At 53.5% G+C, this 24822-nt stretch overlaps 1 protein-coding gene across 1 annotated transcript in view; it reads right to left on the bottom strand.

The window, feature by feature from the left end:
* The window catches only part of PLCG2 (phospholipase C gamma 2), a 164550-nt gene that overhangs the window by 23294 nt on the left and 116434 nt on the right, over window positions 1–24822 (bottom strand). The window contains exons 23-31 of the mRNA XM_044931908.2: window positions 20808–20917; window positions 17770–17866; window positions 16399–16465; window positions 14321–14478; window positions 9341–9443; window positions 7644–7853; window positions 5568–5713; window positions 4933–5047; window positions 3862–4029 (exon numbers count right to left, since the gene is read on the bottom strand). Coding sequence (XP_044787843.1) covers window positions 3862–4029; window positions 4933–5047; window positions 5568–5713; window positions 7644–7853; window positions 9341–9443; window positions 14321–14478; window positions 16399–16465; window positions 17770–17866; window positions 20808–20917 — 1174 coding nt within the window. The remainder of the gene's footprint in view (window positions 1–3861; window positions 4030–4932; window positions 5048–5567; window positions 5714–7643; window positions 7854–9340; window positions 9444–14320; window positions 14479–16398; window positions 16466–17769; window positions 17867–20807; window positions 20918–24822) is intronic.

Below are 24822 nucleotides of genomic sequence, written 5' to 3'. Positions count from 1 at the left end.
CTTTCTTAAATGGAGACATAGTAGACGTACCATGTAACATTAGTTTCCAGCGTGCTGCGCGGTGATTCGACATCTGCCTGCACTATGAAATTACCACAGTGACTCCAGTAACCATCGTCCCGAAGTAAGTACAGTATTACCACACTCCTTACGCTGCTACACAGGACATCCCTGTGGCTTATTAGTAAGTAGAGATTTGTGCCTTGAGAGCTTTATATTTGCCTTCTATCTACTGATTTTCTGGGACAAGTGACGCATAAAGTGCCTTCTGCCAGTCAGGTTTTGGCTTGTTTGATGATTATCCTTCTATCTCTTAGAGAACCTTTTAGTCTGTTAGCTGATTTATCATCTTTAAATAATACCTATTGACTCTCTCTGTGCCACTTACGTTGAGGACACTGGCATGCTATAGCATCTCTCCCTTTCCCTTCCCCAATTGGGTAAACTGTATTATTATTTCTACACTGACATAGTATGTAATATTAGCATTCCATTTTGTAACCATAATCCTCCCACAAAGAGAGGCTTAGTTTTCCTTAGTTTCCTTAGTTTTGGCAAAAGCCAAAAAAATACAGTAAGGAACGCTTGAACACCCACAACCTGAATCTCACATTAACCTTCCACTTACGCTTATCCACCCACTAATCTAGCGGGTGATACTCACTTCCTGTTTCAAAGAAAGATGAAGGCATCTATACACTTCTTCTCTGTCAGCATGAATCTCATGAACAAGAACTCCGTATTTGTTCAGTGTCCTTTTTGTGATGTAAAACTTACACACAATGATTTTTTTTCAATGTCCAACGCTCACCACCTCCTTACTGACCTGACCTTTTTCCATTAGGTATTCTGGCTGGCTAAAGTTGTCTTTTGAGATCTTCAGTACGAGCTCATGGAGACATATAATCCCTAGACTGTGCCTGTTTGAACATATCCATCCTTTGATTTTACACTTGAGTGGGCACAAAATTCTCAGGTCACACTCTTCTCGCTGAAGGATTCTGGGGGACCCTGCTCTCCTTGAATTCCGCTGTAGAGAGTTTTCTGAACTGTTTTCCCCTTATACGTGTTGGGAATTATGCTAAGATGTGAATCACCTCTGGATCTTGTTAAGATGCAGATGCTGACTCCAGAGGCCTGGGACGAGGCCGAGGTTCCGCACCTCTACGGAGCTGGTCTCTGCGGAAGCTGTCGGTGTAGGTGTTGATCGACTGCCAGAACACACTGCAGCGCCGAGTGCCCTGCCCACGCACCCAGAGCGGGCCCGCCCAGTGCCCAGCGCGGCCTCCCCGTTTGGGGCAGTGAGCTCCGCCCCTCCCGAGGGACGACTCCAGCTCCACAGACGTCCTGCCACCGCCCAGGTCGCGTTGCTACCTGCAGCCCTTCATGTGGACGGGCCTGAAAGGTGGGGGCCAGTTTCACTAGAAACTGATGCCACTTTTCTTCTGATTGACACAAGCAAGACCCGAGAGGAAAGGGAAACGGAGACACCGCTTGAAGCAGCATCAGTGTTTGGCTGGTCAGGAGTCGCGGCGGCCCCGAGGGTGGCCGGCAGAGTAAGAAGAACATGGGGTTTGAAGTCAAGCCGGGTCTGAATCCCAGGCTCTGGCCGGACAGGTGTGTGAACCCTGAGCTAGTTAATTAACATCTCTCGGCCCCAGAGTGCTTATATTTAAAAAGCGGAGATGATAAAACTCCTTTCACAGGACTGCTGCGAGGATTAAAAGAGAGTTTTGAAGCGCCGAGCACAATAAATGCTGTTTTCCCTCTTTGCTGAGCTCCAGCTGGCTTAAAGGCTTAAGTGCATCCCTGCTAACAACGGGCAGGGTTTATTTTCGAGTTCAGAAGGCCCCGAAGCCTTATGCACAAAGGCATTGTTATTCTGTGGCATGCCCTCCATGAATATGGATGTCCCAGGCAGGAGGGGGAGAGAAGGTCTTCCTGGGAGCATCTCACAGCCAGTCACATTCTGTATCATCCTTGAGATGTTCTTTGTGTTCTAAATGCCCCCAAGCTCAGTCACAGCGTTTTGGAGAGGAGTCCACACAGTTAAGGCTGCAGCTCTCTCTGAGTCCTGGAGAGGCTCCAGGGCTCCGTCAGGACCCCGTCTGGAGGGGACATGGCAGAGCCCCTGCACCATGTGGGATGCGTCCGGGGGGTGCCGTGTCCAGAAGGGGAGGGCACAGCTACCACAAAGAAATCCGACACCACCTGATGCGAAGAAGTGACTCATTTGAAAAGACCCTGATGCTGGGAAAGATTGATGGCAGGAGGAGAAGGGGACGACAGAGGATGAGATGGTTGGATGGCATCATCGACTCAATGGACATGAGTTTGAGTAAACTCCGGGAGTTGGTGATGGACAGGGAGGCCTGGCATGCTGCAGTCCCTGGGGTTGCAAACAGTCGAACATGACCGAGTGACTGAACTGGAACTGGAATCCCCTACAATGTGGATTTTGTGTGTGTTTGGCAGCTCTGCACTGCACGTGTGATCTTAGTTCCCTGAACAGGGATCAAACCCATGCCCCCCTGCAGTGGAAGCATGGAATCCTCGCCACTGGACCACCAGGGAATGCCCCTTACAATGTTCTTGTCTATTTACCCTAATACTCTTATAATTTTTAATTTACGAACATTGTTGCCACATTATTTGTTGCAAAAATATACATTATTGTTTATGGGGGAAAAAAAAATCCGTTGTAAGCCTGACTGACTTGGCTGATGTGAAGGAGGTGAATTGCAGAGTGAAGAAGGCCTGCGGCTAACTAGCTGAGTTTAATGTCATTTGCTGGGAAGTGGGGGCAAGTTAACCCAGAGGACTGGCAAACATCAGGCCTCTCAGACTTACGAACGAGTATGCACTGCCTTTCCCAGATGAGGGGAGCAGTGTGGCATTTCTAGACAGGCCAGTGTGTCTCCGGGGGGCGTGTCCTCAGAGGGGCAGCCGAGGCCTCGCTTGGTCTTCTCCAAGTGCCAGCTGAGCAGCTGGCTCCACGTGCAGCTTCCTGGGCCCTGCCCCAGAGGGGCTGAGGGAGGACACCGTGGCACAGGCCCAGGAACCTGCATTTCCCCCCCATTTCCCCCACCCCACACACTCACCTAGTTGTAGAAATGATCAAAGGCAGATACAAAGAAAGGTGCAGAAATTTAGGGAGTATCTGATATGTTTCCAAGTTGAAAAGAATTTAAAAAAAAAGACCCAAGGTTTTCACGCAACATCAAGAGAAAAGACTATCTGTGTATACAAATTACTAAAAAGAGAGTGGTCTTTTTCTCTCGAAAAAATGATCCTTGAAAACAGGGACCAGTGACCTCATAAAGAATCCAGAAGGATCTGTGGCTGTTTTTCTCAGAAATACAGGGCCCTTTTCCAGGTACGCAGGGGGTTGTGTTTTGCTCAGCATGGGAGACAATCAGAAGTGAATCAGCCCACCTCAGAGAAGAGGAAGGTGAGGCTCTGACAGCCCAGATGACTTGCCCAGGACGAGGAGGGGAGAAGGGACCTAAGACCGTGGCTCTGGGCCTCGTCCTCCCCTCCAAGCACCTAACCAGCCCCTGAGCCTGCCTGAGGAGAGGCCAACAGAGTGTAAGCTTCCAAAACGAAATCCAATTACAGTGCCAAGTGGACCATCAGCTAGTAATCCAATGTTGGATGCAGGAGCCCCCCGGAGCCCCCAGCCCCCATCCTGCCCCCCTCCCCTGTCTCTGTCCTGCTCACAGGACTCCCATGAGGACCCACTGCTCAGCCTACCCACGAATGAATACAAATCAAAAGGCACCATTCTTTCCAAAAGCCGGCAACGCAAACCAAAAGACAATGCCAAGAAAAACTGAACGCTGTAATTAAAACGGGCCTTACCTGACTTGATTCCTTTAATGGGGTACGTGGCATGGGCCAGAAAGTTGGGATCGCTGAACATATCTTCCTCATAAACCACAAAGCGCAGAAACGCAAGGTTGGGGTCATAAATCTCAAACGTCACCTTCTCCTGCGTTGGGGTCCAAACAGGGCTGAGGCCATTGTCATCTGGAAGAAGATCCAGGCTTTCAGGGGCCCCATTTGTCCTGCTCCCTCTCAGTTCACCATCTCTACACCCATCAGCTTTGGATCTCCTTAGCAGCCGTGTAAATACACATCTAGGCCAGGATCTGATCCTTTTTTTTTTTTTTTCAGTGGCATCACAGACCTGACCCTCAGTAAGCAGAGGGGATGGGACCACCTCTCCTTAGACTCTCCCATCTCAACTCCCTGGGATGTGGGAGGGATGGGAGGTGGACCACAGAACAACAACAGATTTGTAAGAAAGAAAAGATGAGCTGGGGGCCACGTCGCTCGTCTGATGGGGGAGGTGGGCCAGGCTCTGAACAGGAGGTGGGTTCTGGAGTCGCTGAGGAGAGTCACCCAGGGAGCAGGGAAAAGAGGCAGCCGCCACCGGCCAGTCCGTGAGCTGCGTATCCGGCTGCCTTTTGCCAGGCGCCAGTGATCCCAAGCCTAGAAAGGCCCCAGTTCGGTTCTTCCCAGGCTTCAAATGGCAGAACAAGCCATTTCTCTGGGCCTCCCCGCCCGCTGTGGGGTCAGATCACCCAAGTTTGGCTGCAGCCTTGGGGGCGGGTCAGCCGCATCCTCTCTGAGCCCTGGACTTAGGTGGGGGCTGATACATAGAGGGGACACCCCGGAGTGATGGGCACAGGGCACTGCAGCCTCACCCAGGCCTCCTGAGGTGGGTGACAGGCTGAGAACCACCACAGTGGGTCCAGCTCTCAGGTCCCGCGGCCCTCCGTTGCCCCTCCGAGCTGCCCACAGAGGGCAAGGGGGACAAAGGGAAGGACCTGGCCACCAGCGCCTTAGTGAAGCCCCGCTGACCAGCATCTCCAACATGCGGCTCCGCTCGCCTGAAGTCTCAGTGAGGAAAGGACCCAGGCAACTTACTCACAACCGTCGTCTTAAACTTGTTGCTGTCGTACTCCGCTCCGCATATCTCCACCTCCACAAAGGGGCACGCGATGCTGCGGCCGGGCTTGGGAAGGTGACGGGCCCCCAGCACCTAGGGCCCCAAGAGCCAAGTGTTAGAATTCTGCCCGCCCGCACTCCCTGGGCAAAGCTGGAGAGTGCTACATGGGTGGGCTCTCGTGTCCTCATCACTGGTGAGGTGCTACACCCTCCAGGAGCGGACACCCCCACCGCTTCCCTGTTGTGGACGAGGAAAATAGTTTCCAAACAGGAGAAAACAGAAACTCTTAACAGAGACAACGCAATGTCTAGAAGTTGTGTCAGTTTTAAAACGCTTCCACCCCTCAAAGTGGCCATTGCAGGAATAAGCCCTCTCCTCAGTAAAGAGCAGAGAGCCGTGTGACCAGATGCTGACCCTGCTGAACCCAGCAAGAGGTGGATCTGTAACTCGCCCCACCAACAACAAGGGGAGGTGACCACGATGGACCTGGGGAGACGCCCTCCTGCCTCTATACCCCTGCAACGACCCTGGCGGGCACCACAGTGAAGACCCTCAGCTGCGTCTGGGTGCTGACGGTTTACACAAGGAGCCCAGGCAGAGGGTGGGGCCTTACCTTGACCGTCAGGGTCATCTGGATCTTCCTCTGGGACTCGGGTGGCATGGGGTCGTACTTCTCCGCCCTCATGCTCTCAGGCTGCAGGACGTAGCCCGTCCGCCCGTTGAGGGAGAACAGGGCGTGGTTCATCTGCATGTACTTATCTGGGGAGGAGAGAGCTGCTGCTGAGAGCGGGGCAAGAAGGGGGCCAAGGGGCTGGGTAGGGGAGGACTTAGACCTTCTTCCAGAAGTAACGTGAGGCGCACCGACAGATGAATGGATAAGGAAGATGTGACACATGCATACAACAGAATACCACTCAGCCATAAGTCAGGAACGAAACTGCGTCATCTGTTGCGAGGCGGATGGACCCAGAGTCTGTCATCCAGAGTAAAGTAAGTCCGAAAGAGAAAAACGGGCATCAGGTATTGCTGTACTCCCCATATATGCATGTGGGATCTAGAGAAATGGTACTGATGGCCCTGGGCCAGGAACAGAGACACAGACGCAGGGAAGGGGCACGTGGACACTGGGAGGCCAGGGCTGATGCCCGCTCCCTGCCATCTATAAGACAGACACTAGCGGGAACCTGCCAGGTAGCCCGGGGAGCTCTGCGCGGCGCTCTGCGCTGACCGGGAGGGCTGGGATGGGAGGCCCAAGAGGGAGGGAGGGATGTACATGGAGCTGACTCACCTGACCGTACAGCAGAAACTAGCACAACATTGCAAAGCAACTATACCCCAATGGAAGATAAAAATAATGTGAGGTGGCTGTGAAAATAGGTATCTGACTTAAAACTATGGGTTTAAAAATTCATTGGAAACTCATGTTATTGGAAGAAAATTGGATTTAAAAAAAATTCACACTGGGGACAACTTTCCGAGTATGACACAAAGTCCAGAATGTACTCAAAGCTAAACATTTTTACACAGGACAAAATTTCCATAGAATCTGACATGCTTTAGAAAAATCTGTTTCACTCCACTGACAGGTAACTTTAACCTGTTAAGAAATCTGATATCTGTTTGCTGAGAATACCTACACCCCCTTAGAAACATAAGAAGCACAAATATAGTCTGCAGAAAAGAAAATGCCTGTGTTTCTCAAGGATATGAAAACCTGGTTCACTTCTCTGTTACTCAGAGAAGGTACCAATAAGGGAAGCTCCGACTACAGTGTGACACCAGTTTTCAGTATCAAAGACTGAGGCGCTTGCTGAAACTAAGTTGGTGAAGAGAAGCCAGGAAGAGCTTCACCCATTTGCATTCCTGCCCAGTCTCCATGGAGTGCGGTCTGGCGGAGTATCTTGGCCCGACACTCCCGGATACAGGGGTGCAGTGGTTTCGCTCGGGGCCAAGTTGGTCAAAGCTGTTGGGTCCGCCCTGCCCCACAGGTGCTCCCACGTGTGAAGGGAGGTTCACACAAGGCTACGGGGAGCAGCGCCGTCTGCAACAGCAATGCAGGGAAGTCACCTCGGGCCGCCGCAGCAGGGCGCCAGTTGAGGACATGATGGCCCCACTCAGTGGAGTCTGACGCAGGCACAAAGACGATACACAGGAGGCAGCACTGGGGAGCAGGCCTCCAGAGAGGCTGAAAGAACCACCACGGCGCCTCTGCGCCGGGCACTGTAGTTAACACTGCCCTTTGCACGAAGAAGTTGGGCATGCTGGCTTTTTCCAGCAGAGGATTATCTCCAGAAGAGAGCCCCAGCAGAAAGCCACCAGAGAGGGATGGCCCCAAAGAGGAGGGGGCCGACATAGCCACTGGACACCTGGATGCAGCTGTGCCTGAAGCTCCACTCCTAGACTTTTAAATTACGGGAGCAAATGCATTTCCTTTTCTCTCTGAAACCAGACTGACCATCTCTGTCACTTACCATTGAGAAGCTGCCAAACGCAAAGGTCTGGGTGCCCAGTGGTCCCTCCACCGCACCATTCAAGGGATGGGACCTCATGCTAGCATGCTGGCTGAACTCTGACGGCTCCTAGGAAAAACTACGTGCTCCGGCCTCCACATTGCACCGGTGGCCCCAGAAGAACGTGCCTGGAATGATGGCCCAGCATAGATTTACTGGCCACAGTCGGCCCCCTTTACCTGGAGTCTGGAAATTGAGCGCCACCATCTGGGAGCCGCACAGCCAGAGGCGGAAGGGGTCATAGTTGGACGAGTCCACCCGCTGTCCTTTGGGGTACACACGGGTCAGGCCCTTTTGATTGTATTTCAGGAGATCGCTGGGCTTCTGTCTGACGATACTGTCAGCCTTCGTCTCCACAAAGGAGCGGATTTCTCGGAAGTCAGGGTTTTCTGCACAAAGAGAGGGAGTCAACATTTATCCTGTGTCTTGCGAGTTTTTCTTAACGCCACCGGCAGGATGTGCAGGTCATCAAAGGCAACCCAGAACCTCTCTTGGAGAAGACATTCAAGTGGTTGTGACGGTCCCGTCGTAACTGGTTCTGCAGTAGGCTCTTGCCCTCTGCAGAAGTCTCAGAGATGAAAAGGCAGCCCAGGGTTCCCATTGCCTCTTAGTCTAGGATTAATGTAATCTGCTTTTTTTGTTTAAAACTACCAGCAGCCTTGTGCAGGAAACCACCAAAGCGATACAGGATACAGTTATAGAAAGGTGTGGTGCAGGAAGGGGTCAGCAGGGAGGAGATCTGAGGAGTGGAAGACGCAGACAGGGCCCTGGCTTCCTCAGCGAAGGTGTCGCAGGCACGAGATGAGTGAACCCAGCATCTTGATGGAAGGAGAACCGCCCACCCGCAGGAAGCGGGGATAGAGAAAGGAGACGGGGTGCCTGTGGAGGGACAATGAATGGGAAGCAGCGTAGAGGGAAACACAAACAATAATTGAACTGTTTGGATAAAGCTCTGCTCTAGGTAGGACAGCTCCTAAACACGCCGGGCCTGGCCGACTCTGGTTAAGAGCTCCAGCCTCTGGCCCTGGACATCGAGAGGTGCCCAGGGACCAGCCTCCCGATGACCACGAACTCCGGGGTTTAGGACTGCCTCTCTCTCTGCCCTGGAATTACAGGTTCTCTGGTCTGCCCTGGAATTACAAGCAACTACAAGAGCCGCTTGAAAGGGGAAAGAAAATATGACTAGGACCATTCTTAGCACAAAGAACCTGCTGCTTTGGAGAATGTGGTCAAAGATCCACTTTTGAATTCTCCTGCAGCAGGCCTCCAAAGATACCCAGGTCCTGACCTCTGGAACCTGTGACTATGTTCTTTCAAGGGGACTTGGCAGATGGCGGGCTTGCAGTGGGGAGATTACCTGGCCCTAAATGAAACCACAGTCTTTGTACTGGCGAGGGTGAGGGAGATGGGACTACAGAGAAGAGAAGGCAACATGACCACAGAGGTGGGGACTGCAGTGACATGGCCAAAAGCCAAGGAATGCCAGCGGCCACCAGAAGCTGCCGGAGGCCAGGACCAGATCCTCTGGAGGGAGCGGGGGCCCTGCTGACACCTTGATTTCAGCTCAGTGATACTGACTTAGTCCACGACTATGAGAGAAGAAACATGTTGTTTCTGCCACCGAATGTGTAGTAATTGGTTACATCGGCAGAAAAAAAAAAAAAATCCACCCTTTAAGAGGGTTTTTCCTCCTAAAGCTACCAGGAGGGCCTGCTTCACCAGCGGCCTGGCCCCGAGGACACTCTGACGGGGAGGCTCCCACTTGGCAGGCGGAGGATGAGCAGGAACCACCGTCACCATGCTGCGTGACAGCGCCAGGCTCGGAAAGGAACCCGTGTTCACCGAGGCGCGGAGGCGGGGTGACGGCAGACGGTACCGAGGTTGTCCTTGGTCTTGCTGGTTGGCTTGCAGTAGACGACCAGGTCCGAGAGCTCGATGGCGATGGACTGGTTCTTCTCCCAGTACTTCATGTTGTTCTCCTGTGTGGAGCCAACCGTCTTTAGTTTCAGCTCTCAAGCTGGCCCCTGGGAAACCCCATTCTTCTAGCTCACCTGGCGGGCGCCCTCCTCCTCTTGAGTCTCCCCCCGCCCTGTCTTTCTGCTTGGCCCTCGCGCATGCGCAAATCGCAGTGGTGGAGAGTTTCCCTCCCCCGACCCCCGCCCCGCTCCCTGCTTCCTCTGCCTGTCGAAATTCTCCACCACGCCATCTGAACCCAGGAGCACCGTGGAGCTCAGTCTCCAACCGCGGCTCTCGAGAATACCAGGGACAAGGGCTCTTCTTTATCACCGCCTCTCTCCTTAACCCTCTTGCTCTCACCCGCTGCCCTATCCAGCCCACTAAAATCATTCTGTCACAGCTCATCCAAAATTCTAGTTGTCCCAGTTCGGGATCTCTGTAGACCATGGCAGCTTTGTGCTCACTCGCTGTCCCCTGAACCATGCACAGCTCTGTGCAAAGGGCTCTCTGGGGACCAGACTACACGCCGTGGACTTGGGAGCCATTCGCCCCTGGAGGACCCCACAGCCAAGTCCATCCCCATGTCACAGACAGGCCACTCCACTCCAAACCAGGCCTCCCTCTCAAGCCCTGCCAACCTCGGACTCATCCCCCCAGGGGCCACGGTGGGGACGGACCCCCCGGGAGGATTCCCATGCACAGGTGACAACGTTCGGCACAGGGGCGGGGGGCTGGGGCTGCCTGGCCCCAGGCGTCGCACACTGAGAGCTTGACGGACACTGCCTAAGCCCACCCATCCCCGAGAGGAAGCCTGTCTCCGTCCTCCAAAGACCCTGCAGCACAGACAGGGTGAGTGGCTGACCCCAGGCCCCGCAGCAGGCCAGAGGCCCAAGCAGCGGCCTCACCCGCGTCACCGCCCTCGGCGCTTCTGCAACCCCGGCCACCGGGTGCCGGAGGAGACCTCCCTGCAGCGCCCCCAGGCTCACAGGCCGGGTCCCCCTGAACCACAGCGCCGCCTGTCCTGGCCCCTCGCCCTCCTCCCTCCTCGGCAGGCCCGTGGGTCCCTCTTCCTCTGGCCCCCCCCCTCCCCCACCTCACTCCTCCAGGATGCCTTCCTGGAGACCTCCATCTGGGACTAGGAAAGAGACACTGCATCCCCCACACCTTCCAGAATGCCCATGGCCTCCCCCAGCCTTGCACCGTCCCTCATCTGACTGTCCCACGCTGGTACCTTTCAGCATGAGTGTCCAGACCCGTATCCCCCCACCCCACCCGAGACAGGTCCCTGGGAAGCAGGACCTCCCGCTGGTGGCGAGTCCTCAGGTGACAGGTGGTGACAGGAGCGTCACGGCGGTTACCCGGCGGGGACTGGACTCGGGGGCGGGTCTGAAAGCTGGCCTGAGTTGCTGGCTTTGCCCAGTGGGCCAGCCATCGAGCCTCTCTGCCTCAGTCTCCTCATCTGCACGATGGGGCTAACCTGAGTCCCTCCCTGCTGCAGCTACCATGCTAATTCAAGAAGGAGGCCTCTCCCCTCGCTGGGCACAAGAGAAACAAGGGTGCCACGGATTGCCCCAGAGACGCCTTTCCAGGCCAAGGACAAGTGCATCCATTTTAAACAAGTAGGGGAGGACACCCAAACTCTTCTGTGAGAATGCCTTTGCCTAGGACTGCTGACAAACGTCCCAAGGCCCCAGTGAACCCTAGCAGTGACCAGCAAACGAGCCTGTCACCTGAGCTCAGGCAGCAACCACCTCACTGGGGCAGATCGGAACGTGAAATTTGCCAGAGTTCATCTAAGCACACCAGCTTCCTCCAGCCACTCCCACATGCCCTGAATCCCCTAGGCACCAAACAAGCTGCAGCAGTAAGGCTCCAAGGGCTGGCACGGAGCAGGGAAGGTGTCGGTCAGTCCGCGACCAGTGCTTCAGGGAGACTGAAGCCTTGGCTAAGCTCAAACCCCTGGTGTGCTCTCCTGATCCCTGTGTCAACATCTTCTTGGTGCACAATCTTCACCACAGGCTGTTTGGGGAGATGAAACCCTGGCAACGACACAGCTCACTTCTAATGACAATACGACGGCTTTAAAGTCCTGGTGGGGTGAGGCAAGCCACACCTGTGTCACAGGGTGGGGACCTCTGGCCTCACAGAACACAAAGCAACCAAAGATTATAGAGCATCACTTTTTTCTCAACTTCAGCAGAAAGCAGGATGAGTTCAAGATGAAACACCAGCTGCTACTTCAGAACTGTGCAGCAGCTCCTTTCCAGACCCGCAGAGCTTTGTCCCAGAGTCTGGCATCACAGTGCACTTCCTTGGTCAGGCTCTGGAAACTAGACAGACCTCAGTGACTGGTCTTTTGCCATTGACCAAAGGAAGCCAGAGAGGATGTAAAATTACAGGGCCCCGGGCAGGTTCTCAGGGCCTCGGCGAGGAGCTCCTAGGAGTGCGCTGAGGGCACAGTGCATGTTGGTTTCCCGGTGGCACCAGCTGCTCCCACAGCTGGCTGTGCCCAGCACAGAACCTTGGTCACTTCTGCTGCCTCCTGTGTTTTGGTTTTGTTTTTTGAACATTCATAATCATATGAGAAGGCTCCTCTGTCCATGGAATTCTGGACTTCTCCAGGCAAGAATACCGGAGTGGGATGTCATTTCCTTCTCCAGGGGCTCTTCCTGACCCAGGGATCGAACCCAGGTCTCCTGCATCGCAGGCAGACTCTTTACTGACTGAGCTGCCAGGGAAATCACCATGAGAGAACTTAGCAGCTGTAAAAGCTAATTTAAAAGGAATGTAGATCAAAGGCAAGAACAGCAGGCTTGAAGAGCTAGGCTTAGTTTCAAAACCCTTCCTGTGATGGGGAATGAGGGGGACAACCTTCCAGCGAAGTCACGTTTTCCTCCAGAAGAAATGGAGAGAGCCAGGGGCTTCCCAGGTGGTGCTAGTGGTAAAGAACCTGCCTGCCAATTCAGGAGACCTAGGGGACACGGGTTCGAGCCCCTCGTTGGGAAGATCCTCTGGTGGAAGGCGTGGCAACCCACTCCAGAATTCTTAGGCCTGGAGAATCCCTGTGGACAGAGGAGCCTGGCAGGCTACAGTCCACAGGGTGGCAAAGAGTCGGACACGGCTGAAGCAACTTAGCACGCGGGAAGCACCCAGCCAGAGGGTGTCACTGCCATGCCCTCTGCCCTGCCAGCCCCACACTCGGAGCAGGCTTGAGTGCCTGAGAATCAGTCTGCAGGGAACGGTGGCTAAACGCTCTCACTAGGCTGCTTCTCTGTTCTCAGCTAGAGGGGCCCAGAACGTCACACACTAGAGCATGCTCAGGAGGACCATGGCTGGCAAGTGGCGCCATCCAGAGCACGGTGATACCACTCAACCTACACTGAAGAACACACCTGGAAGGAGACGGCGGAGACCCTCTCTCAGACGAACCGCGGACAGCGGGCCCCACCCGGAGCCTCGCACTGGAGGCGCGAGAGTGCAGATGAGATGGCCACGCGGAGGCGGGGCAGCCTTGCCGGCCACAGGCTCGCGGGCCATCCCGAGTGACTGATGTGATGGCGTGACAAGCCTTACAGAGAATAAGGACCGTACGTAAGGCCTCGTGACGAGGATTTGGGATGGGAGGAAGATGGGAGGCATGCCAGGGAAGGTGCCCGTCTGAACAGCCCTCAACACAAAGTCTTGAAAAGAAGAGGACTTTACTCCGGGGTGTTGAGAAGATGAGTCCCGGGGCCTCTGGTGACCAGAGACTGGCCAACTGTGAAGTCGCCCCCAGTGCGGGGAAGAAAAGGTCAGGCCAAGTACACTGGGAGGAGGGAGACTCGTCACCTGTAAGCAGAGGTCAGAGGGGTCCAGGAGAACCTGAGGAAGTTCCCGGTCAGTCCTTTGGGTCAGGATCTGCCTGAGAAGCAGCCGGGCACATGGGGAACCTTCCTAAAGCTGCTTCCCGGCTCTGCGGCCACAAGAAAGAGCAAACAGCACCGCGCTCCATCACCCAAGAGACGGCAACACCTCCAGGCCCTCCAGGCACGACAACAGTGTGGTGGTGACGTCCCACCGTGACTTCAGGCTCTGCTGAGCATCAGGCGTGGCCTGTGGTGTCCACCACTCCCACTTCGTCCTCACCGCACCCTGGGACTTAGGTACCCGGCTCCCCGTTTTACTGCCGAGGAAACCGAGGCCCAGAGGAGTGTGGTTACCTGCCCAGGGTCCAGCCATGCCAGGAGGCACACTCCAGTCGGCCTAGTTCTAACCCTCCTGTTCTTACCTAGAACCTCACCCTTCTCAGAAAACCACCAGCGGTTAGGACTCTGCTTCCAGTGCGGGCAGTGTGGGCTCAACCCCTGGCCCGGGATCTAAGATCCTACCTGCCGTGGGGGGCAGCCCCCAGAATAAAAACTGAAACAAAATAAAGACCTTTCAGGATAAATCCCCAAAAGCTCATGCCCATCTGGAGTGGACGTTCCCCCACAAGAACAGAAACTTCTGGAAGGAAGGGGCTGGGTCTTATGAATTCCAGTACACCCAGGGCCCTTTCCAGTCCAGGGAGATGAGCTCAGTGAATGCACGGGAAGGATCCAGGCTGCTTGGGATAGTATTTAGAGCAAGATAACATTTAAAAGAGGACGGCAAAGCTTTGTTGTTAAGATACACGTGGCTGGACAGGCCTCAAACATCAAGGGTCACTGCGCACACACTGAACCTTCAAAGGTTTCACACGAGACGCAGCCCCCCCAGGAAGACCCAGCACCCCCTTCCTCTCCACTCCTGCTGTCTGAGCTCCCTCCCTGCCCCGCCCCCCAAATTCTCTGTGGCTGCAGCCTGGACCCACCCGCACCTCGGCAGAGGACCAGAAGCTGGAGGACACCAGGCTCAGCGGAGCCCAGGTGCCCAGGCTTACCTTGGTGTCCATCTTCCAGGTGATCTCCCGGATGCTCTGGAACCACTCAAACAGCTCCTCCACGCTGTCCGTGGCAAACTCTACCGGAGGGTCGCCCTGCTTCTTGGGCTCCAAGATAAAGACGAAAGGCTTCTGGTTCTTCCCATGTGGGGCTTTTACTTTGGGAAAAGGATAACAAAAGTCCTGATCAGCCTGACAGAAGGCCAAGACGACCAGACTTTTAGGTCCCAGGCCACTTCTCTTAGGACCCCAAGCCGACCATCACTGTGGATGTTGGCACTGACTGGAAAATCTACCTTGGATCAGGTAGTGGTCTGGGTTTTAATGCGTGTCTTAAATGTGAATGTGACCTTATCTGGAAATGGGGGTCTGGGCAGATGTACAGAAGGATCTCAGGAGATCATCCCTGCCTTCCAGGTGGACCCTAAACCTGAGAACCAGTATCCTCATCACAGGAAGGAGAGGAAAAGGGAGCCCGAGACACTGGGGAGTCAGCTAGCCATCGAAGATAGAGACAGACTGAGTGATGGGCATAGGGCACGCATGGCCGGCAGCCCCAAGAAGCTAGGCATGGAATCAGTTCTCTCTGAGGAGAAAGTATGTTCTAGACAGAGAAAATGATGGCTACAAGAGGAAAAATTATCCGCCAAATAATCCCCTCAGCTAAGATCTCTGGGCTCATCTGCTAGGCGGTGCTCTAAGCAGATCACATCCCACTGTATCTTATTAATCCTCGTCGCCGCTTTCTGGGGTGCTACTCCCGTTCTGCCCGTTTCACAGGAGAGAAAACAGAGACTGGTTGAGGCGGAGTAGCCCATGGAAGGTCACAGAGCTGGCAGTGGCCAAAGCTGAGGCTCAATTCAGACCTGACTCCCCTCCCCACTCACCACCCTGAGCCACAGGCCTGTGCTCTGAAAATGCAGTGCAGGGTGATACAAAGGGCGAGGGAAGGGAGGACAGAATGCCCTAGATGCAGTGGAGCTGCTCGATCCTGTCCAGCTCTTTGTGACCCCGTGGACTGTAGCTCGCCAGGCTCCTCCGTCCATGGAATTCTCCAGGCAAGAATAGTGGAGTGGGTTCCACTTCCTTCTCCAGGGGATCTTCCCGACCCAGGGATCGAACCCAGGTCTCCTGCATTGCAGGCAAGATTCTTTACCATCTGAGCCACCAGGGAAGTCCTGGATCCAGCCCATCCCATAACTCGCAGTGGAACCTCGGGCAGCTCCTGTGGTCACTACGGGGCTTTGTTTTCTCATCCATTAACTGGAATGAGAGTCGTCCTCCCACTTGCTGAGCTGATGGACTGATGGGCTGCGGTGGGGTGGGGGTCGAGGTGGGAGGGGCAGAGGACACGGAAACCAGCTCTGGAAACTTGGGCAGCCCCCGAGAAGTGAGCTGCTCCGGCTTCCTGCCGAGAGCCTCTCCTCACTGCCCCCAGCCCTTCCATCTTACAAGACCCAGAGAAGCAAGCTGCTCCGGCTTCCTGCCAGAGAGCCTCTCCTCACTGCCGCCAGCCCTTCCATCTTACAAGGGCCCAAGAAGCCCTGTGCAGATCACACCCCTGCCACCACAGCCTGCCCCAAGCTCCGAGGGGGAAGCCAGGCTTCCTGATGCCCAGCTGAGCTGAAGGCAGCTGCAGCCTCGGGGGGGTTATGACAGACGCAGGGTCTCGCAGGGCCTGAGAGGCAGAGCTGGGCTAAGAACCAACACCCCCAACCTCACACTCCACTGCACGGATGTCTCGGCTCCTCCTAGAAAAGCCCGGGGAACCCAGGCGGGCCCCTGAAATAAGGATGACGGTGTTGGGAGTAACAGCAGCCCATGCCCGTCCAGCACCTGTTATGTACGCAGCAGGCTGTTTTCTCACGGTAGAGATGTGAATAGCGTAGCAGTCTATGAGACGTAAGATGAAGTCATTGACCAGCCTGGCCCCAGTACTCAGCTTCAGTACTCAAGCTGAGGCTAGAAAGCCCCACCCCCTGCCTGGGGCGGTCCAAAGGCCAGGCTCTGGGGGTGTGGGGGTGGGGTGGGGGGACGACTTGGGTGGGAATCCAGGCTGAGACCACATGTGCACATACCAACATTATAGATGTTGAGATTCAGGATTCCTCTGCAAAGGGACCCTAAGGGATTGTCTTCAATAATCTGTGAAGAAAAAGGACATAACTCATGTTCGTCTTAACGGGAATAATAAAAAGATAACCAGTTTCCAAAGCACACCGTTTAGCTGAGACACTGCCTGTGGAGCTGTTTAAAATGCCTTTCCCTACATCCGTGGGGAGAGAGCCAAATAATGAAGCCTGTTGCTGACAGGGACCCAGCGGCGAGTAGGTGCCGGCAGGTTCAGCGTTTCATTTCCCACCTGTAAAACCGCGCCTTGTGCTGTCTAGAGCAGGTTTCAAGGTGTTTCTGCAGATCCGGTTTCAAAAAAACACCCTAGACCCTTTCTTGTGATGTTATTATGAAATGGGACTGGCCTCCTTTTCCAGCCCAGCTCCAGAACCTTCTGTGGCTCCCTGTGTCCTACGGAACCCACACCTAAGGTCTGCAGTCTGGCCTCCGGGCTTTCTGCTCCACCTGCCAGCTCTTCCTTCCACTGCACATCTGAACCATCCCAGAGGCCAGAGGAGATGGGAGTATCTTGGTCTCTGAAAAGTTGGTAGAACTGTGTATCTGCCCACTGCATGGACTCATCCCCACCCTCCACCGGGCTGATGCTGACCGTGGGTAAAGGGCAACATGGGGCAGACACAGCTGGGAGGGCCATGTCTCTGCCTCAGGCCGAGCACAGTGAGCTGTGTTTCCACCACCACACTTTGGCTCAGGCTGTACCTCCCTCCTGGAATTCCCTCCTGCCGGTCTCTCTCTGTTGAACTCTAACTTGACTTTTAACGCTCAAAGGCCCCTTCCTCCATGCAGCCTTCCCAGACTGCCCCAACTCTCTTAGAAGAAGGTCTATGGTCTCAGCCTCAGTGCTGTCGCCTGGAAAGGAGCTGCTCTTCAAGCTTTCTGAGTAAGAGGCAGTGCGCAGACACCAGGTTTGCAATGTCACCAGAAGAGCCTCCCCCCCACCCCCCACGTGCGCCGCCGGCTTGCTCACTCACACCGAGCACGTTCTGAACGTCTGGCTGGCCAAGCTAAATGTGTTTCCTCTGCAAGCTGGTTTAAGCAAAGGACAAATTCCCCGTCTGGCCGTTTTCACTCTGGAGGGAATCCTCCTGTATATGCAAAGCCTTCTGGCCCAGCACAACCTGATTTAAACCTGACTATCTGGTCACAGTGACTTTCACCCACAACTCGGGGACAGTTCTGATTTCCCCATCCCTCTGCTGTCCCTGGTCCAGAGCTCAGGGCAACGTATGCAAAAAACGTGTCCACGGAGCTGGCTCGGCAGAGCCCTCAGAACAGGATCGGCGGGTCCCTCCCTGCAACAAACCATGGAGACTCACCTGCTTATCCACCTCCTCCCCTTCTGTTGGTGATATGTCCTCAACGTAATTGGACGGGAAGTACTGCTGGATTCTGGTCCCATAGTCTCCTTTCCACCTATGGAAACACAGAAGGCACTGTCAGGGGGCCTCGGCCGAGCGCTGTTAACCCTCATCACTGCTTACTAGCTCCCTGCTGCTGGGGCAGGGGAGAGGCCGGTGACCGGGCCAGGAACTCCTGACACCCCTGCAGGGTCCTCTGCTGTTTCCCCCGGCAGTGACTGCTGGGGCTCGCCCTGCCCTGGCCGTGACCCTCGTGTTCGGCAGAGCCCCCGAGTCCACAGTTTCAGTGCTTTAAGTGGACATCAGATACCACACAAGACAAAAGCTTGGCTCCAGCGGAGGCCCAGGCCCTTCAGGGAGGGCTGTGAATGTAGAGACGGGGGTGGGGGTAAGGGAGGGTCTGCCGTCAGACGGCCTGGACTCGAGTCCCAGCTCCTCCACCAACCGCACGGGTGCCCTGAGCCTCAGACCCTCCGTCTGGGTGTGGGGGCAGTCCCCGTGTCCCCCTCTAAGGATATCACTGGGGCCATAGGAATTAACATCGTCTTGGGTTTACACATAAAGCACTCCACAGTGTTAGTTCTTGTTATTCAGCTAAAACTGTGCCCCCACCCCTGACCTTCCTACCTTGGTATAAACACTAATAACATGAGACATTATCGACTTTGTACGTGTCTTGACTCAAACAAACTGGCCGCACCTCCAAGATGCCCCCAAGTCTGATGCCTGGACTGGATCCTTCTCTGAGCCCTCCCGTGGCCCACTTCCTGCAGCCAGGGGGCTCCTTCCAGAATGCTCTTCTGACCCCACCACACTGAGGCCTTCAAAATCAAGCCAAAACTGTGTAGCTTGGCCATCATAATGCTCTAACCCAGGGACCTCAACTCCTGCCTCTCTCTGACTTGAACCTGATATTCATTCCAGACCGTCTGTGGCCCACTCCCCACATGGCCCTGCCATGCCTGTCTACCTTCTCTGCCATACTCGATGCCCTCTATACAGCCACCTAACAATGTAAGACTCAGCCGGGGTCTTCCTCTTCCAGGGAGCCTTCCCTGACTGCCACCAGGCTGAGAGCTCTTCCTCTGTGCTCCTTGGCATCTTTCCCCACAGCTGTCAAAGCAGTCCACACCTTACATTAACTTACAGTTACCCATCAGTTTCCCTTCTACATGTGACCTTCCTCAGTCTTAATCAAATCTACACTCAGGGGTGCTTAACACATTACTGACTGGAAACATATTAACTCCACAGGCATTAGTTTCTGCAAAAATTCCCTGGTCAATAATGTGTTAACAAATGTTTGCTGGCCTGAATAAGCAGAGAGGACTGACTGTCCCACGGCCTGGTGGAAACAGAACTGCCAGCTGTGAGCCTCCATCACATATAAGAGTCCATTTCTCCAGCCCCATCTCCAGCAAAGTCTGGCTGTACGGGCAACTGTATGGACCACGTGCCCAGAACTGGATAGTTGACACCTGCGGCCCAGGTGTAATTATTAACTATGCATTCCCTTCACTCTCAAATGCATCCCGGTTTAAACAAAAACGATGTGGTCCTCTAATCTGGAAGGATGCAAAAAAAAATGTGGTTCAAAGCAGGCATCCCACTAGGTGGCGATACTGAGACCAGGGAGAGAGTAAGCAAGGAGGGCGCCTCAGGAGGGCCTACGGTTTACCCGCGGTCCCTTGCCAACAGCACTCACTCCAGTCTCTCAACCCATCTTGAGACAAAACCCTCTGCAGATCCAGGTAAGCAGTGGGTTTGTTAAGAGGGTGTTCTCCAAATTTAAAAAAAAAAAAAAAAAAAAAAAACTGGTAAACCTCTGGATCTAGCACATGAGTGAGTAGAGTGTGGCCCCTTGAGTCAGAAGGCCTAGCTTCAAATCTCAGGCTGCTATGTAACCCTGGACAAGTGACTGCTTCTCTGTGCCTCACTGTCCTCACCTGTGAAATGCAGGGGAGAAAAGAAGCAACCTTACAGGGTCACTGTGTGGACCACATGAATGCTTTCAAATGAAGTCCTTAAGATGGAGCTCGGCACTGCTCCATGGGAGTCACTATTCAGATCTCTAAGTCAGGTCCGGCTATCTTCCAAGAGGAAGAAGCACCAGTTTTGTGAGGTGCCTGAGTCTCTGCAAGGGCTCGTGGTCATCAATCCTTACTAACAATCCTGACTGCTCTAAGATAGGAACCATCCCATGAAACCACCTGCTGAGGGAACCTATGGGTGGGCAGAGAATTCTTCTCCCTGGGTGATAAAAAAGGGGAAGAGATAACTCAACTGTCACACAGCCAGGTGCCTTTGGCCTGGGTGCACCTCTTTAATTAAATGCACCTCTTTAATCCACGTCGGGGCCACTGCACAGGGCATGGGGCTATGCAATGGCACAAGAATTTGAATTTAAAATGCACAGGCTTGCATAATGGGAAGAGCCTGTGGTGTTCAGTCGCTGAACTTTGGAAAGCCTCATTCACTGCATCTATTGCCCATGGGATTCTCCAGGCATGAATACTGGAGTGTGTTGCCATGCCCTCCTCCACGGTATCTTCCCGATCCAGGGATCGGACCCACCACATCTCTTATGACTCCTGTGTTGGAGGCAGGTTCTTTACCACTAGCGCCACCTGGGAAGCCCACATAAAGCAGAGATAATCACAGTCAAAACCCTGCAGGGCTGTAACAAGAATTTGCTTAGATAATGTATGAAAGCAATTAGCATAGTGCTTGCCACACAGTAAGACCTCAATAAATAGCAGCTATTACAATGAAAATAATATGTAATATAATATATATTAATAAATGACATTATCATAATTGCTATTGCTCTTTACCCACTTTTGCAAGGAGAGCATGTATAGGTCACCTTCCCAGAGAAAGCATGACAAGTCAAAGCCAGGCCAGAACAGGAGATAAAGGGGTCAGGGTTCAGCCAGCACTTGAGTCTCACCACTAGAAAAGGACAGGTCGAAGGGCCAAGCTCCCCTTAGCCTTACCAGCCCCCAGGCTCCTTGGAGACGTTGTGGATGAGGGCACCGCGGCAAAAGCTCAGCTCGTCACTCTGCTTGGCCCTGTAGTCATACAGAGCTTTCACGGTTCTCTGAGGCTTTCAGGGAAAACAAGAAGGTAAAGGGTCAGGCCAGGCAAAAGAAGAGGGAGGCGGCTGCACTTTCTGGCATACTTGGTTCTTCTCAAAAGAGAGGGCGGCTTTAGTCCATGGTTATGGCGCCATCTGGTGGCGAAGGGCTTGCATTGCCAGGGAGCCACAAGGGGAACTGGCCTAAATCAGAGCCTAGGTTTTTCCAGTAGTCATGTACAGATGTCAGAGTTGGACCACAGAGAAGGCTAAGCACTGAAGAATTGGTGCTTTCAAACTGTGGTGCTGAAGACTCTTGAGAGTCCCTTAGACAGCAAGGACATCAAATCAGTCCATCCTAAAGTAAATCAACCCTGAATATTCGTTGGAAGGACTGATGCTGAAGCTGAAGCTCCAATACTTTGGCCACCTGATGCAAAGAGCAGACTCTATTGGAAAAGACCCTGATGCTGGGAAAGATTGAAGGCGGGATAAGAAGGGGATGACAGGATGAGATGGTTGGATGGCATCACCGACTCAATGGACATGAGTTTGAGCAAACTCTGGGAAATGGTGAAGGACAGGGAAGCCTGGGGTGCTGCAGTCCATGGGGTCACAAAGAGTCGGACACGACTGAGCATCTGAACAACGAAGGGCGCCTCAGAGAGAGCAGGTATTTCCTCAACAGGAAGGACACGCCTTTCAGGCGAAACCACGCCCACCGTCTCCCAAGTCCTCACTACCCATATTCACCAACCCGCTCAGCAGTTCAAGCTCAACACTGTTTCTGGCGGCCCCCGAGCCTCACCAGCATTTTCACTGGTGATGCCCTGACATGCCCTGGGATGCTGGCATTCTGCAAGTGCCCGAGGTGCTCCTCCATGAAATCAGCAAGTGCGGCCTCTGCACTGGCAGAAACAAGACAGAACTGAGGGCAGAACTCCTCCTCCGTGATTTGCTGCTGGGTGAGCACAAGTCCACCGCAAGACGAACACCCACACAGCAAGCAAACGCTGAACAGGAAAGCCTCCAAGACTGCCAGCCTGCTTAGATCAGCAGCAGCTCCCCCTCCTCCAACACAAGGAAATGGGAATGGGGCTTTTCACAAGGAATCCATAAAACTGCTCCTCAGGAGCACGGGGCTCTGGAGTCAGACACGTGGCTCAAGTCCTCGGTTTGCCCCTTCTGTACAAGAGCTATATAATCTTGAGGCTCTCTCAGCCTGTTTCCCCATCTGTGAAACAGGAATTAAAACACCACATACTTCACAGGCTCATTGAGACTACTGAGTGAGCTAACACAAGCAAGGATAAAAACGACAACAGCGAGCATTTCTTCAGTTCTTCCTACAGTCAGAGTCCTGTTTTAGGCCTTTTACCTACAGTATCTCCTCTAATCCTCATAATCCTAACAGGCAGGGAGTAGCGATGGTACCCCATTTTACAGATGAGGAAATAGAGGTCCAGAGAGATGAAGCATCCTTGGCCAAAGTCAACTACCTGGCAAGTGGCTGAGCAGAGGAAGACTCCATTAATATGAGTTACCACCATAGTCTGTGATGCTTCCAGTGTGGGTTCTGTGAGCTTTGCCACGGGAACTCCAACCGGAGCTTTTGACCTGGACCCCTCAACCTGCAAACAGAGCCAGCTCTTCTGCGCATCCTGCTTCAAGGGCAGACCGGACAGAGACCAGAGTTGTCTCTTTCCCCATGAAACTCTACAGGTCGCTGCCAGACTCCAAGGCCATGAGGAAGGTACAGCCAGTGGCAGACGGGGTGGCACGTAGTGGCGTCTACAAGGAGGAAGTCTCCAGCCTGACGGATGGCAGGAGAGGTCCTCATGCCACGTCCCTCATGGACTAGAGAAATGAGCCACCCATCGCATGAGCACACAGGCGTGTGGCACCGCAGAGTGGCCACAAGTGCGTGTCTGGGAGCAGCCAAACCCTCGCTCCACACTTACGTCATCATTCAACTACTGTGCACAGTTGCCTCATCTGTACAGTGGGCACAAAAATGGTGCTTAATGCCTGGGGCTGTTAGAGGACTCATGAGCCATCAGGCGCTTAGCCCAATGCTCGCTATGCGGTCATCAATATGTGTTACCTGTTATTACTGACCTCGTCACTCCAGTCCTAAGCACTCACCCAAAGGACAGAAAGTGAAAGATACAAGACCTCACAGGTGAAGAAATTCATTTTAGCGTTAACGAGAAGAGCACCACCTAAAGAAAACCCAAATGGCCATTGATGGAGACACAGCTAAAGGGCCCAGTCACCTAGAATATTCTACAGCATAAAAAATATTCTCTCTTTAAGTTACAATTCCAGTCCAGGTTCAGTTCAGTTGCTCAGTCATGTCAGACTCTGCAACCCCATGGACTGCAACACGCTAGGCTTCCCTGTCCAGGTACCCAGTCCAGGTACTGCATCGAAATTGCATGGCCTACCAGGTTCAACAAAAAATGGTCATGAAGATCAGCAGTGAAGAAACTCACTCATGGCCGAGTGGCAGATGAACAAAGAATAGAAATGGCAGGTGCTGGGGTGGGGACCGTAAAACACATCTCCCCGTGGACAAGGACCAGAGGGGACAGAACGCCCACAGGTGCAGATGGCTACTGCGTCAGGATGGTGAGCCCAGGGTGGATTGTTTTCCCTGCTTTTAAAGTGTTTCCCTTTTCAGTGTTACATCATTTTTCAATCACAAGAATAATAATTGTATTTTGAGGTACTCGCCATGGTCTGGCAGCTTGCACTCAAACTCCTCATACGATCGTGTTTTACTTGGCTCACTGACTATAGGGAGACTTCCTCCAGATACCTTGGCATAGTGACCAGGGTTTAACAATGGGGAGATTTCACATCAAACATCCAGATTACTGGCTTGTCTTGAGAAATCAGAAGACCCCGCCTGGGCTCTGAAACGGCAGCTGCTGACAGGGGTGGCTGCTCTCGAGATGAGGCGTGTCCTCGGTTTACCATGATCTCCACCATCCCCGGACATCTGCCTGACATGAGGCCGCGTCATTCTCATAACCAAAGCATCTGTCAGTTCTAATAAATGTTTGTTTGCTTGTTTTCCTATTTGGCTAAGTCCCCTAACGCACTTCACACCCGGTTCCATGCACCCACAATTTTTCAAGACTTCAGTGCTTGCTGAAAGGGATTTGCATTGGCCAAGGATTATAAGTTTAAAAGAAAATCTCCGGATTTTTACAGAGCCCACCAGCAGGGTGTGCCTTCCAAAGTGAGAACTGTACACCAATCACAGAAAGACGGCCCAGCCAAATGGAAAACTCGCCAGTACTGCTCCTCTGCAGGCTCCAGCTAAATTTAAGATGAAACTGAGAGCTTCAGGCTCACAGTCAAATCCAGCCCTACCTGCATGAAATGACTCAGCAGCCAGGGTGGGAATACAAGATAGCGTGCGCACGGCAGAGGGGTCGCTGAACCAAATGGAATTTATAAACACCACAGGCTCAGTCAGTGAGCAAGGAACATTTGAAAGACTTTTAATTAGAAGCTGTTGGGCCCAAAGGTGGTTCATCAAACTTCAGAATTTTAGCAAGGCTCAGTCACATTTGGATGGAATTCTATTAACCTCTTCCCTGAAACTCGATGTCACATTGTCAATCGTCATTTCTTCTCCCCTCCAAGAATTGTTTGGCCGAGTTTCCAAAACATTCCCTTGCCCTATTTTAACTGGGGGTAGACCCTATGTCAATCTGTTTGTTTTTGTTTAATCGCTGTGTCCAGCTCTTCTGCGACCCCATGGACTGTAGCCCAACCGGTTCCTCTGTCTATGGTATTGTCCAGGCAAGAATACTGGAGTGGGTTGCCATTTCCTTCTCCAGGGGATCTTCCTGACCCAGGGATTGAACCCGCATCTCCTGCATTGGCAGCCAATTTCTTTACCACTGAACTACCTGCAAGAG

The sequence above is a fragment of the Bubalus bubalis genome, chromosome 18 (genome assembly GCF_019923935.1).
Source record: "Bubalus bubalis isolate 160015118507 breed Murrah chromosome 18, NDDB_SH_1, whole genome shotgun sequence".
NCBI classification, from domain to species: Eukaryota; Metazoa; Chordata; class Mammalia; order Artiodactyla; family Bovidae; genus Bubalus; species Bubalus bubalis.
This window is presented reverse-complemented; position numbering and strand designations above follow the sequence as displayed.